Raw genomic sequence first — 14,289 nt, 5'->3', positions numbered from 1 at the left:
TCTGTCTTCGTCTAGTCTATCACTAAAAAAAAAGAAAGAAATATTTTCTCCTATATTATTTATGGCCACTCATGTGCACGTCATAAACTACCAGGTCTCTCCAGTTGAGTGCCATCTGCAGTTTAACAGAGATCAGATTGGTAGACCTTGACTGATCGAAAAAGGCATCACTGTAGGTTAAATGAGACGTACAATTCCTGCGGTTCTGAAGAGGTAGAGTATCCGCCTGACTTGCAAGAGGACCGTGGTTTGCATACCGATTCCGCGCAATTTTCCACCGGATCAAAAAAAAAAAATCCGCGTGTGGATAAAATTGCATAAACAGGACTGGAGTGCGGCCTGATCCCGGTGACGAGAACCGGTAACGCACTCTCTTACCAGAGCAGGATTGGCCACCCTGGTGCAGTACTTGGCCACAACCTCCTATATGAATACAACAGTCAAACCCCGGCCCCCAGTCCCCAGCAGCTGCGAAGCAACTGACCACGGCGGCGGTAAGACCTGTGACGCAGCAGAGGGTGCTAAGAATCCCTGGCTCCGGACAGGCCGCCATCGGAATCTCAACCTGGCAACGTTTAATGCTAGAACGTTATCAAGTAAGGCGAGTCTAGCAGTGTCATTGGAGAAATTAGAGGGTAGTATATGGGATATAATAGGGCTCAGTGAGGTTAGTAGGACAAAAGAAGCATATACAGTACTAAAAAGCGGGCACACGTCCTGTGCTACCAGGGTTTAGCGGAGAGGCGAGAACTAGGAGTGGGATTCCTGATTAATAAGCATATAGCTGGTAATATACAGGAATTCTATAGCATTAACGAGAAGGCGGCAGGTCTTGTTGTGAAACTTAATAAGAGGTACAAAAGGAAGGTCGTACAGGCCTACGCCCCCACATGCAGTCGTGATGACCAGGAAGTCGAAAGCTTCTATGAAGACGTGGAATCGGCGATGGGTAGAGTGAAAACTAAATACACTATACTAATGGGCGACTTTAATGCCAAGGTAGGCAAGAAGCAGGCTGGAGACAAGTCAGTCGGGGAATATGGCATAGGCTCTAGAATGGCAAGGGAGAGTTATTAGTAGATTTTGCGGAACATAATAATATACGGATAATGAATACCTCCTTCCGGAAGCGGGATAGCCGAAAGTGGACGTGGAGGAGCCCGAATGGCGAGACTGGAAATGAAATAGACTTCATACTCTGCGTTAACCCTGACATCATACAAGATGTGGATGTGCTCAGCAAGGTGCACTTCAGTGACCATAAGATGGTAGGAATTCGAATTAGCCTAGACTTGAGGAGTGAACGGAAGAAACTGGCACATAAGAAGCCAATGAATGAGTTCATGGAAAGAGGGAAAGTAGAGGAATTCCGGATCAAGGAAGATAACCGTAGTGTTGAAGCAATGAACGAGAATCTCATGGACATCATTAAGGATTGTGCAATAGAAGTCGGTGGTAACTCCGTTGGACAGGATACCAGTAAGCTATCGCAGGAGACGAAAGATCTGATCAAGTAACGCCAATGTATGAAAACATCTAACCCTACAGCTAGAATAGAACTGGCAGAACTTTCTAAGTTAATCAACAAGCGTAAGACAGCTGACGTAAGAAACTATAATATGGATAGAATTGAACATGCTTTAGAAAACGGAGGAAACGTAAAAGCAGTTGAGAAGAAACTAGGAATAGGCAAGAATCAGATGTATGCGTTAAGTTAAGAGACAAAGCCGGCAATATCATTACTAATATGGATGAGATAGTTCTAGTGGCTGAGGCGTTCTATAGAGATTTATACAGTACCAGTAGCAGCGCCGGAAGAAGTAAAGAACGCCTTGGGAGCTATGCAAAGGGGGAAGGCATCTGGGGAGGATCAGGTTACAGCAGATTTGTTGAAGGATGGTGGGAACATTGTTCTAGAAAGACTGGCCACCCTGTATACACAATGCGGCATGACTTCGAGCGTACCGGAATCTTGGAAGAACGCCAACATAATCCTAATCCATAAGAAAGAGGACGCTAAAAGCTTGAAAAATTATAGACCGATCAGCCTACTGTCGGTTGCCTACAAAGTATTTACTATGGTAATCGCAAATAGAATCAGGAACACCATAGACTTCTGTCAACCAAAGGACCAGGCAGGATTCCGTAAAGGCTACTCAACAAAAGACCATATTCACACTATCAATCAGGTGATAGAGAAATGTGCTGAATATAACCAACTCTTATACATAGCTTTCATTGATTATGAAAAAAAAAACGTTTGATTCGGTCGAAACCTCAGCAGTCATGGAGGCATTACGGAATCAGGGTGTAGACGAGCCGTATGTAAAAATACTGAAAGATATCTATAGCGGCTCCACAGCCACCGTAGTCCTCCATAAAGAAAGCAACAAAATCGCAATAAAGAAAGGCGTCAGGCAGGGAGATACGATCTCTCCAATGCTATTCACAGCGTGTTTACAGGAGGTATTTAGAGACCTGGATTGGGAAGAAATGGGGATAAAGGTTAAGGGAGATTACGTTAGTAACTTGCGATTCGCTGATGATATTGCCTTGCTTAGTAACTCAGGGGACCAATTGCAATGCATGCTCACTGACCTGGAGAGGCAAAGCAGAAGGGTGGTTCTAAAAATTAATCTGCAGAAAACTAAAGTAATGTTTAACAGTCTCAGAAGAGAACAGCAGTTTACGACAGGTAGCGATGCACTGGAAGTGGTAAGGGAATACATCTACTTAGGGCAGGTAGTGACCACGGATCCGGATCATGAGACTGAAATAATCGGAAAAATAAGAATGGACTGGGGTGCGTTTGGCAGGCATTATCAAATCATGAACAGCAGGTTGCCATTATCGCTCAAGAGAAAAGTGTATAACAGCTGTGTCTTACCAGTACACACCTACGGGGCAGAAACCTGGAGGCTTACGAAAAGGGTTCTGCTTAAATTGAGGGCGACGCAACGAGCTATGGAAAGAAGAATGATGGGTAGAACGTTAAGGGATAAGAAAAGAGCAGATTGGGTGAGGGAACAAACGCGAGTTAATGACATCTTAGTTGAAATCAAGAAAAAGAAATGGGCATGAGCAGGACATGTAATCAGGAGGGAAGATAACCGATGGCCATTAAGGGTTACGGACTGGATTCCTAGGGAAGGGAAGCGTAGCAGGGGGCGGCAGAAAGTTAGGTGGGCGGATGAGATTAAGAAGAATGCTGGGACAACATGGCCACAATTAGTACATGACCGGGGTAGTTGGAGAAGTAAGGGACAGGCCTTTGACATGCAGTGGGCGTAACCAGGCTGATGATGATGGTGAGAAGCAGCTAGGCCTAACGTTGCCGCGGTGGTGCCTACGGCTGCCAGCGTATCTGCGTGCGGGGGTGCCGCTTCGAGGCGGCGAGATAATCAGAATGGCGGCGGTGGTGGCTTTGTTTAATGTCATTTCAGACCTACAGTCAGGGCAATATACATTGACTATTCGGACGTTCCAGCGACGCAGGCGGCGCCACGCGGCCCTCCTCCGAAGCAGTCACCCGGTGATAGAAATCTGCGACGCACTTCGGCGGTTCGGTATGGCTGTTTGCATGGACGCGCCGATGAGGAAAAAGGGGAATAGTAATCACATATACAGCGTGCCGCAGCGCTCAAACCGTGCCGTAGCGAGTGTTCACTGCTACGGTATCTTTAAAATGTACTTCACGACAGGGGTAACGGCCTGAGGCACTGCAACCAGCTACGAAGCTCGTACTACATCTGCATGATACTGAATCGCGTACAGAGGGGTCGCACTTGTCTACAGCGATCGAGCCGAGCTCTGCGCAAGGAAGAAACAAATTTTGAGGGAGGTACCGAGTTACGGAGAAAACAACTCTAAACGGAAGTGGAAAAACGTGAAACCCGCCCAGGCACAAGTACTTTGTTCTTAGTCAAACAGCTACGCTAGAGCTCCGTTCATTTGCTCCGCCGTACGCTGCTAGAGGCTCGAGACGAGCGTGATCACCCCTGTACGTTATGAATTTCGTAAATTGTTGTATTATACAGCCGTTTTTCCTTTAGTTTACATTTTAAAATGTACTAAAATGTGTTTCTGACTGCACAGGATTAATTTGTTAAAAACAGGAGCGCTTGAAAAACAACTAACGTCTGCCACCGGTATGCGCTTGCGATTACTGAGTGTTTGCGAAAGAAAAATATATGGCTTCATGCGCGTGAGCATTTTCAAGGCTAGTAACGACATACTGACCTTTTCAGAGCCTGTACGTTCAGGTATGCCGCGGCATTAACGCTGTGCCACGGGCCCTTGATTGCACTCGTCTGGGGGCAGAGCGATTCGATGGTGAACTCAGTTTCTCTAATGGAATAGTAAGCTGTTGGGCTAGTTGGTTTGACATGATTTTTGCAAAGGGGAGCGCAGAAGCGCTGAAGAAAATGGAGACGTGGACAGGAAAGACGATCACTTGCACCTAAGTATATTTTCAGAGACAAAATGATTTCACACAACCTAAAAAGGATCAGCAAATAACACGGCGTTGACCTCATCTTCGCAGCTCCTCTCAAGCTTTCTCGGTTGTGCACCTTTGCAAAACGGCCACAACAAGAACAAGAACTGTGGAAAGAAACACACAAAACCACTCGCCTCTTGTGTTACCGAAGTGGTATATAAGATACCAGTCGACTGTGGGATAGCTTGCATTGGGCAGACGGGGCGCTGTCTAAATGATAGGCTAAGAGAACATTCATTGTTAAAGGCCCTGAGCAACTCCACGCACCTTCCTGCGCACTGCAGGAATTGTGACTGTAAGCCCCTTTTCGATAAAACCGAGATTAAAAGCAAATCCAAAGGCAGACTCGAAAGGGAAATCCTCGAGTCAGGTCAGATTCACGCTCGTCCTAACCTTTGCATTAATGCCCCGTCAGTGGATCTGATGGCTAAGGAATTTGCGTTCCTCGCCCATGGCTGAAGTTTCTATGCCACCCCCTCTGTTTTAATTCTATTGTCAGGCCACTTTCACGTGCCGTTGTTGCTGTCACCTACACTATAGCTGTCATTATTGATGTAGTGATGCATGCCTCGTTGTTAGGTGAACTTTATAACTTTTTTTTTCACAGTTCTCGATGACAGCGCATGCGCAATAACGTCCCTGGTGGTTTGTCGCTGCACATATACTTCGTCGCAAGTGAGCGTATTTCCGGTCCGCGTCTCCTTTTTCCGCAACTCTTCTGCGCTCCCCTTTGCAAAAATCGTCTATAATGGACTTGATGCCGCAGCATATGACGTGACCGGCGTTGAACGTAGCTTCGTCTTCATTTACACCCCTTTGCGTCTCTTCAGCGAGAGAAAAAGTATCGTTTGCAGCGAAACTAGAGCGCCTGACGTGCTTTGCTGCTCGAGAAGCACACGCTTGCGAGATCGCCTTATCACAGTCTCGGCAGCTATTTTGACCTACCGTTGCGCCGCCTTTAGTAGCTGGAATGACCGAATATGGAGTAGGTGATGGTGCCGCAAAGTCGTGCGAATTATCGAGTATGCCCAAAAAATCGGGCGTCTTGAAAATCGGTCGTTAACTACTCTAGCAATACATCGTGCCGATGACACGGCGTCAATGACGATTCTTTGCGATTCCTCTGTTGCTGGAGCCAGCATTAACACGACTTTCTTTCCCTTTCAATAAAGTTACAGCTAATTTTCGCTGATAGAAGCAAAAATTCCCCGAGTTTTCCCTGAGTATTTCCAGACTATTCAAATTCCCTGAGAATTCCCGGTTTTCCCGGTTGGTAGACACCCTGCTCATTGTGAGAACTAGCAGATCGCCGAGTACACGAGTGCATCTGCTGCAACATGTAAGTATGCCTCTGCGTATATCTCTACTCAAAGGGTAAGAGATTCTGGACTTGAGCAGCAATGATGCACCTGTATCACGACAGAGGCTCTCAAATTCCGTCTTTCACGAAAAGCTGACCACATCTTCAACGAAGCTTAGCTGAGTAAACAATTCGCCCAGGAACACATCAAACATGGGGTATTGCAAGCAAGTTTGTGCGGCCACATTTTAAAATTTTTTACGAACGTTTGCAAAGTTCTCAACAATGGGGCCTTAATGAAATGTTAAATTTTACGGAGACAGCGTGACATAGAACACAGAAGAGGCTGTGCCTACTATTTCGGATTCGCCTTTCAATTCCATCAAAGTGCATGTCTGAAAAGTTCGCAGAAATGTTTTAAACTGTAGCGTGAGTGCATAAATGTAAAATCTGCCCAAGTCACGGACTCCACGCCTACGTGGTGGCTGAGCGGTTCTGGGCTACAGATGTACTCTTCCGACAAGGTTTTAACGGGAGTTGACTAATTCAATTGCGAAAGCACTCTGATTTTTGTCACAAAAGTGATTACATTCGCCGATGAGTCAAATATTGCGATGTACGTTGCATCTTCACAATAATTTTTAATTTGAGATCATTTTTTTTAATTTTAGAAATTCCATTTCCCCGAATTGCAGTTAGAGCATTGGTTATAGCGTTAGTATATGACGCTGCAGGCAGTTGACTACAGCTGCATGCTGCAATGTCTTGTTTTCTCTCTTTCACGTTACCAACAGCTGAGTAACTGACAGAAAAGACAGCACGCCACCTGTGGGAATCAAGCTTTGAGAACACTTTCTGTACACGATACCGGATCAGCGTCTCCAATCTGCAAAGGGAACAACATTTTATTTCACGAACTCAGATGTCCACGGTTCCATTCTACATACGCCGAAATTTCTAAATACGCGGGTAGTAGTGTTTTCCAGCTGACCCTGATCTGTGAATCATTCGCAGGGATTTTTCGCACAAAATGAGGGTATCCAGGGAAAATTGCCAATATTGGGCTCTCACGAAAATAAGTTGCATACCAAAAGGACTTCTTCTTGGGCAAGTTGTTGCTTAGATTTCCTAGGTATACATTGCGCCACAAAGTATACCTAGGACACCTTGGCACCTTGGCTCCCTGCGCATGAGCGGAAGTTGTTTTTTTCTTCTATGCGTTTGTTCAGGCTGTCATAAAACAGTTGGTAGTTTGGCGCTTCACTGTCTTCCTTTCTTTTGTCCCTTTTCAAGATATCTATGTTGCGCCAGAAAGTATACGGAAGTTTCATACAGTATTTATACCTGCTAATTTCGTGGGCATTGGTCTTAAAACTGCTCTTAAAAGCGCTATTAAGCGTTTCTTCTGACAATGGAGTGGAACTTTCAATGAAAGTGTAAACAAATAGATTAAGGTTAAAAGTTCGAAGGCGTAAACTGGCTGGCATGCCCCAGAATACTATGCTGCCTTTGTTTCTGTAAGTATTCTCTAATAAGTTGCATAAGATATTGCGCATAGTGGAGTTAGGTTTGTTGAAGATGCAGGCGGGTGGATAACATTTTTTGAAGCAGCTTAAAAACAAGAATAGCAGGCACATAACACGCACAAGGCACACCACAACATAAAAAATTGAAATGTCTCATTCAGACCATACAGTGTCTGTCAGAGAGCCTATAAGTATAGTCGTAGACGGAGACGCACAGGCGACGCTAGTCCATGGAAAAAGCACGTGTCATAGCTCAATGTGCATGAACCATGAAATATATTCAGTGCAGACATTTTGACTCTGAAAAGGGTCCAAGAGCAAAGTAAGTGGGCTACGTCCTGCGATACAGTGTACGCAGAGAGCAGTGGTGACAATATCCACTTATTTTAAATAAGTAGCCTTTCGTGCCAGCAGCTTTCAAACGAATGCAGTGCAGAAATTCACGATGACGTTTGTCAGAAATTGCACATTGGATCGTAAGTGCAAATAGGTATGCAATGCTGTTCCGGGTCGGTCGACATAGCATTCTATGAGCGCCACTTGAAAGAATGCACAATAACTCAACCGTCATTCCAAAATAAAGTTATTGGGATTTGTTGCAATGAATTGCTGTTTTCTGAACCAGCAGCGCCGTCAGCGCGTCATTGCCTTCTGTGCCGCTGTGCGATGGTAGCCACTGCCTTACAACACTGTACAGCATCCAGCAGCACCCACGTTAGACAATGCGTGTTGCCCGTTGGTAGAACACGCAGTTCAGGATGCTCCTATGCTGAGAATCTTCTCAGCTATAACTGGATCATAACCTGCTTAAAGCAGCAACAGAAGATACACGAGGAACCCCCATACCTTGTCCATGTAGATGTCACATGAGCGACGCGTGATATACGGTTCCCCCGTTGTGCTGCTGACAGGAACGGGACCATACGGCGTCGTGATGCGCACAGGCATCGTGGTGGTCACGACGACGCCCTGCGACTTGCTGTCCCCAGCGCCATAGTCTGGGTGCGAGGACCCCGGTGGCCCCTGTAGCTGCGATGGAGGCGGAGGCGCCGGCGATGTGCCCAACGCACACTTGATCTGACGGGCACGCACTGAGAAACCTCGTCGGGTGGTGGCTACGTTCGAGTGGAAGTGCAGTACCATGTCACTTCCCAGGAACGGGATCACATCTGCCGAAAGATTCGTGAAAAATATGGCATGTACTATGCGCATATACTGGCGGTGAGACAGAGAGGAAAGGGGAAAGGCAGGCAGGCTAACCTGAACAGAAAATCCAATTTACTACCCTATACTAGAAGACGGGGGAGGTTAAGAGATAACAGAGAGAGAGGGCAACAGAACTGCTTGCTGGCCTAGTTGGTGCTTGGCCTAGTTAGTTGGCCCGTGTTGTCTTCTATGTGTCTTCCTTTTGTGTGTGTTTCAACTCGCGGCAAAAAACATGTCTTTTGAGAGAGAGATAAACAGAGCGCACTCTCCCAGCACAGGATCACATGCAGCGCAATGAGCACCAACTGAGGCTAAAGCCATCTGTGCAAGTTGGCTGTCCTTAGAAATTGTAGGAGGGCCTTCGTTTCCCTTCTGCTGCAATGGCTTATGAGGTCAGCCTTGCAAAACAGTGTTTTATGACAATGGCCTGTGATGAGCGTGAGCTAGCGCAGTCGAGCGAGCGTCTCTGCACATTGTGTCGAGAACAGTTACGCAGAATGCGTTCAAGAGTTTCTTCACGACCACAGTCGATTGCGGGTAGTGTTCTGGGCCACTCCAATGCGAAAGGCCAAATACTTCGTAAAGGCTCCTTTTAGCCATAGCTGATAAAGTAGGGAACTTAGTGTCGGCAGAATCCGGTTAAGATGTGAAGGCAGAGCGGTGCAGGTGATGAAGTCCGTTGCCTGGAAAACTTCAGGAGTCACAGGCCGAAGAAAGTGATGTGTCGCACAAGCAACACGAAATTTTCTAGCGGCATTTCACCTAGATGGTATCAATTACTCTGTCCTCTCTTGAAGAGGACAATGAGCAGGGTCATCATCGTACTCGTCACATGCGACACTGTGTCTTTCAGTGTCTTCCAGACACTGAAATTCGTTGTGGTGCACCATGTGTACCACCAGCTGGTGCTTCTTTCTGCTGCATGATGAAGGGATTACAACGAAAGCTGAGCTACAGAAAGCCACTCGCTTCGTGCACTTTGTGTTGCGTAGTTCTTTTGCGTGGTGTTGCCCTTTGCTACATCTGTTGCGTTTCTTGGACTCACGTCAAAGTCAAAGCAATTGGCGGTTATTCCGGCAAGGCTAGATCTGCCACCAACAATGTGTATTCCAGTAATTTTTGCCTGATTGGTGGACGCTGCGCTTCTATGGTGACGTCTTTTTAGAAAGTACGAAGCAACCTTTCGGCTTAGCTACCAGGCTTTCGAGATAGCCTTTGTTTGCCGGGCAGTCACACAAATACCTGATGCTCTGAAAGCTGCACGTTGAGCCAATAAGTCAGTCAACATATCTATTGCCGTTCAGCACACCGACCTCGTGCTCTAGACAGAGGTGATAAAGCTTAACTGGACTCGCAGTCGTTCTTAATGTAGCCCGGGATATGAGCAAGAACAACGTCAGTCAGTAATTATTCAGCCCTTAAGCAAATGAATATGAGGGTGGCAGATCGGGATGAACTGTGACAGCCTTAGGTCTTTCGTGTGAGCATACTATGTGAGCTACATCTCGTACCATCTCGTATCGCCGCATTACTTTGAGCCGTTTAACTGTCACCAATGTCATAAGTTGGGTATAGTACGCATACAGCCTCAAGAAACCACTGAGTATCTTAGCAACCATGTTCTCTCTAGCAGCCCGCACCGCCGGTTTTTTTGGCGCGTTATAGGCCGAATCAGCAACATCATAGTTTCATGCTATTGGACTCACAGGAATGGTCTGCAGGCAGCGAGCCGCAGTGTCGTTGTCCGCCGAACTCCAGGTAGTCGTACTGGCATCCCGGCGACGACTCAATGTCGAAGGAGGCGAACACGAGCTCTAGGTGGCATACGCCCTCTCCGGCCTTGGTGATCACGTACCGGCAGTCTTGGTTGTCCAGGTAGTGTGACGGGTAGTTGGGACTCTGCACGTAGAACTCACGCTGCTTGTCGAAGCGCTGATCGCAGCGAAGCACCTCCTTGGGGGGACCGGGCGGCAGAACTTCGTCGCCGGGGGTAAACGCAAGTGGTGAATCAGAGAACGGACGTGCGGAGATATGTGCGATAAACATTTTATGGTCATGAATAGTGATTGGCCAACAGATAATGCGGTTTTTCGAAGCGTGCATCTTAGAATGAGGAGCCGGCATCACTATCCGGATATTGCTGGCAAAAGTTATGTGCGCCGAAACGTGTGAGGAGGTTGTAACAGGGAGTGCGCGTATACCCTGCAGCCTGGTTTGCTGAACTCAAATTGTGCCAGCGACTTGGACTAGCGAACACATTCTTAACGAGAGATGATTATGAGTCTGAATGCGGTCCTACTAAATAATATTTGTCTCTGTTGTCCTAGAAACATAGTATAAACATATACAGGGTGTCCCAGCTAACTTTAGACAGAGTTTAAAAATATGCGAATTCCAGTAGCTGGACAGAACCAAGGTAATGTATGTTGTCGCTTGGAGATACAAAAATTCTTTTTCGTTGCATTTAATTAGATAATTCATCTTAATTATTCCACTTCTCAAGTATTATAATTAGATGAAAAGTGTAAATGAGGAAATTGTAGAGCGCTATGAAGAACTCCTGATACAGCTTTCTGGTACTCAATACGTGTTACGTAAAAGTTTTTTTGCGAGTGTGAAAGAAGCCCGCAAATGCACACAATAATGCCGCGCGACTGGCCGCTCGAGACCCGCCGGGGTTGTTCAGTGGCTATGGCGTTTGGCTGCTGAGCACGAGGTCGCGGGATCGAATCCCGGCCACGGCGGCCGCATTTCGATGGAGGTGAAATGCGAAAACACCCGTGTACTTAGCTTTAGGTGCACGTTAAAGAACCCAATGTGGTCCAAATTTCCGGAGTCCTCCACTATGGCGTGCCTCATAATCTGAAAGTGGTTTTGGCACGTAAAACCCCATAATTTAATTTTTGGCTGCTCGAGGCACTTTGCGTGTATTTGCGGGGCTACTTTCACACTCGGAAAAACACTTTTATGTAGCACGTACTGAGCAACAAAAAGCTGTGTTGGGAGTTTTTCATATTGCTGTACAAGTTTCTCGCTGGTACATTTCATCTAAGTACATTTCATAAATTTATTAATCAAATAAAAGGAATTATGTGTTTAGGTAGAAAGAAAAGAATAATCTGAGTATCTCGAAGTGATGGCAAATCACATTACCTTGGTTCTGCCCAGCTATGAGGCATTCGCATACTTTTAAATTCTGGCTAAAGTTAGCTGGGACACCCTTATATATCTTACTGTTGCTATAATTTTTGTACCTTAAACTATTTGATTAAAATATATCAACAGCACAAATATAAGTTCGCTGGCTGTGCTTCATGGTGAGTTCTGCGAAAGACACTATGAAATACGAGAACCAGCTACATCATAATATCTTGTTGTAGATACTATGAAAAAGGGAAAGTTCCAACTTCGCGAAGAGTGCAAATGACAAGGAAAGAGATACATATACGAACAGGTAAGATCTGCTCCGTCGTGTAGTCTACGTTGTCAGCCATGCTGAAAGCAAACCATCTATCCCAGCTTAGAACTATCCGGCTGAATTTGATAACGGAAAATGAAATGGGACAGTTCTTTCTCGTTATTTTTGTCTTTTCATTTTCGTAGCTTCATTCGGTCATTACATGTTTTCGAAGAGGTGTGCTGAATACGAAGTACTGAAAAGCTGCCAATTTTTGTTTACAAATACTGCACTTCCCTATTGACAACCAATTAACCTTTTTTTTTTCTTTTTTGCAACGAAGTATAGCATGCCAAAGATATGCAAGGTTAGTAATCGTGCCAGTGTTGCTTCAGTTAGATGAATAATTACTACGGCTGTGGAAGTGAAGAACGCGTACTGCTTACATCTATGTCCGAATATATCATGCACTGTATATACTCACTGCCGCTGGCCGCCGTCGTGGTCGTGGCGGCTGTGGCAACGGGGTCCCTGTGCGCCGCGCCGCAGGGGACCTGGTGGAAGCGCACGTGGAAGCCCTTGCCGGACACGGACTCGTCCGTCTTGAACACCATCACGGCGTTGCCCTCCGTATCGTATACCATGCGCTCTGGAGGGGAACACACAACGGACACGGCCTTCCGTAGCCATACGACAATGCTCGAGTGACGTTCTAAACACTTCCTGTCGATTTTCCATCGGCTTCAATCAACTTTCTTTATAGATGCTCGTGAATTTCAGCTAAAACTTTTGCAAGCCACATCCATCAAGTGAAAGGACGGGCTCTTGTTCGAAGTCGATTACATATTACAGCTGTTTCGAAACACGATCGAACTAAACAGTAGCGAAAAAAAAAACATCCGTCTCAAAAGCTTGGCGTTGAAGCAATGAATGCGTATACCCTGTAAGAAACGCTTCATTGTCGCGCATGGTGGCTCGTATGTGAAGCACAAAAAAATAAATAAACAGGAGGCTAGAACGCAGGACGATTCAAAGCCAAGACATAGATAGCTCTGCGATGTCTCGTGGGCGTGCTATCGAATTGTTTCCGGCGCTGTTCGTCACGTTTACAGCACTGCAGTAGCTAAATTTAGTTTATACGAAACTGTCCAAATCTGGGAACACTTCACCTCAGGATAGGTAAGAAAGGCGTGGACTACCATATTCTGTATGCGGCAAACAGGTTGAAAAGTAGCATGAAGAAAAATCATCTACCTGCTGACTGGTAAAATGCTACGGGACGACCCATTCCGGTAACCATGAAAATCAAACTTCGCAATTGTGCGATTAAATGGGGTGCTAATCTAGTGATTGAAATCACAACCATTGCCCTTCCTGGCCAGTCAGTCTGAACCAGCTGGTCTTGAGCAGACAGCAGGCGGCTTTGCTGTTATCAGGACGAGGTCGAATTAATCGACAACTGAAAGTCACTCGAGTAACGCCTGAAGCCACTTTCGGCGTGGTATCCTGTGGAGCACAATGCGGACTCTCAATGGCACCAGGAATCCGAGAACTGAGGACATAAGTTCCAGACGAGCCGCACCTTTGAGGAGTGCGCTCGCTGGCGCTCGTTCTAACTAATTGATTGAAGAGATGTTTTCTTTTGCAAACAATGACTTTTTTTTGCAATAATAGAAAAGGCAAATAGAAGCAAGTGTCTCGGAAGGGCAAGGCGCATTGCAACAAGCAAGACCTATACAACTGGTGGCCTGGATTCCCCGGCATGAGAAACACGGAGATACGCTATTTAGGGCCGTACGACAGCTTTCTGGGCTGCCGACCAGCTGGATCCACCTCTCGTAAATGAAGTAGTTCATGTGCTCGTTCACACGGCCAGAGTTCGGGGGACAAGACTGGACAAGATGCCCGTGAGACGCTTGGCGCGCTCTCCCTTGGTTGTCCGCTCGGCGCTGCGTTATTGTATGGGGATCGCAAATACACTGTCCACCCAGAATATATACCAAAACGTTTATTTGAAAGAAAAAAAAAATGCAGAAAGCGAGTGAATCTACCTTTGAATTACGATTTTATTATGCTCGATAACGACCTCTTTTTAGGAACATCTTCGGGAAAATTCATTTATATGGTAAGAAAACTATGCAATGCGGGGGCAGTTTCATTAGCTCAAGAGGCTAACATTCAGACTAACGAACTACCCTTGGCATCCGAAGTTTTATTACCACCTAGCTGAAATTTGCCGGAAATGTTCCCAAATTGTGTGTTTTTATATATCAATAAAATTTCGATTATTAACCATGTTTTCCGGGAAGATACTATATTTTTATTTAAGATGACCATCAGTTACGTGACGACGATCCAACCT

The 14,289-nt window shown here is 46.0% G+C and overlaps 1 protein-coding gene across 1 annotated transcript in view; it reads right to left on the bottom strand.

The window, feature by feature from the left end:
* Positions 1-14,289, bottom strand: part of LOC135914757 (cubilin-like) — a 294,278-nt gene that overhangs the window by 146,164 nt on the left and 133,825 nt on the right. The window contains exons 9-11 of the mRNA XM_065447679.1: positions 12,412-12,576; positions 10,237-10,506; positions 8,171-8,493 (exon numbers count right to left, since the gene is read on the bottom strand). Of these exons, the coding sequence (XP_065303751.1) occupies positions 8,171-8,493; positions 10,237-10,506; positions 12,412-12,576 (758 nt within the window). The remainder of the gene's footprint in view (positions 1-8,170; positions 8,494-10,236; positions 10,507-12,411; positions 12,577-14,289) is intronic.

Source organism: Dermacentor albipictus, unplaced genomic scaffold (assembly GCF_038994185.2).
Source record: "Dermacentor albipictus isolate Rhodes 1998 colony unplaced genomic scaffold, USDA_Dalb.pri_finalv2 scaffold_14, whole genome shotgun sequence".
Taxonomy (NCBI): domain Eukaryota; kingdom Metazoa; phylum Arthropoda; class Arachnida; order Ixodida; family Ixodidae; genus Dermacentor; species Dermacentor albipictus.
The sequence above is the reverse complement of the archived record's forward strand: the minus strand, read 5'-3'. Positions and strand labels throughout refer to the sequence as shown.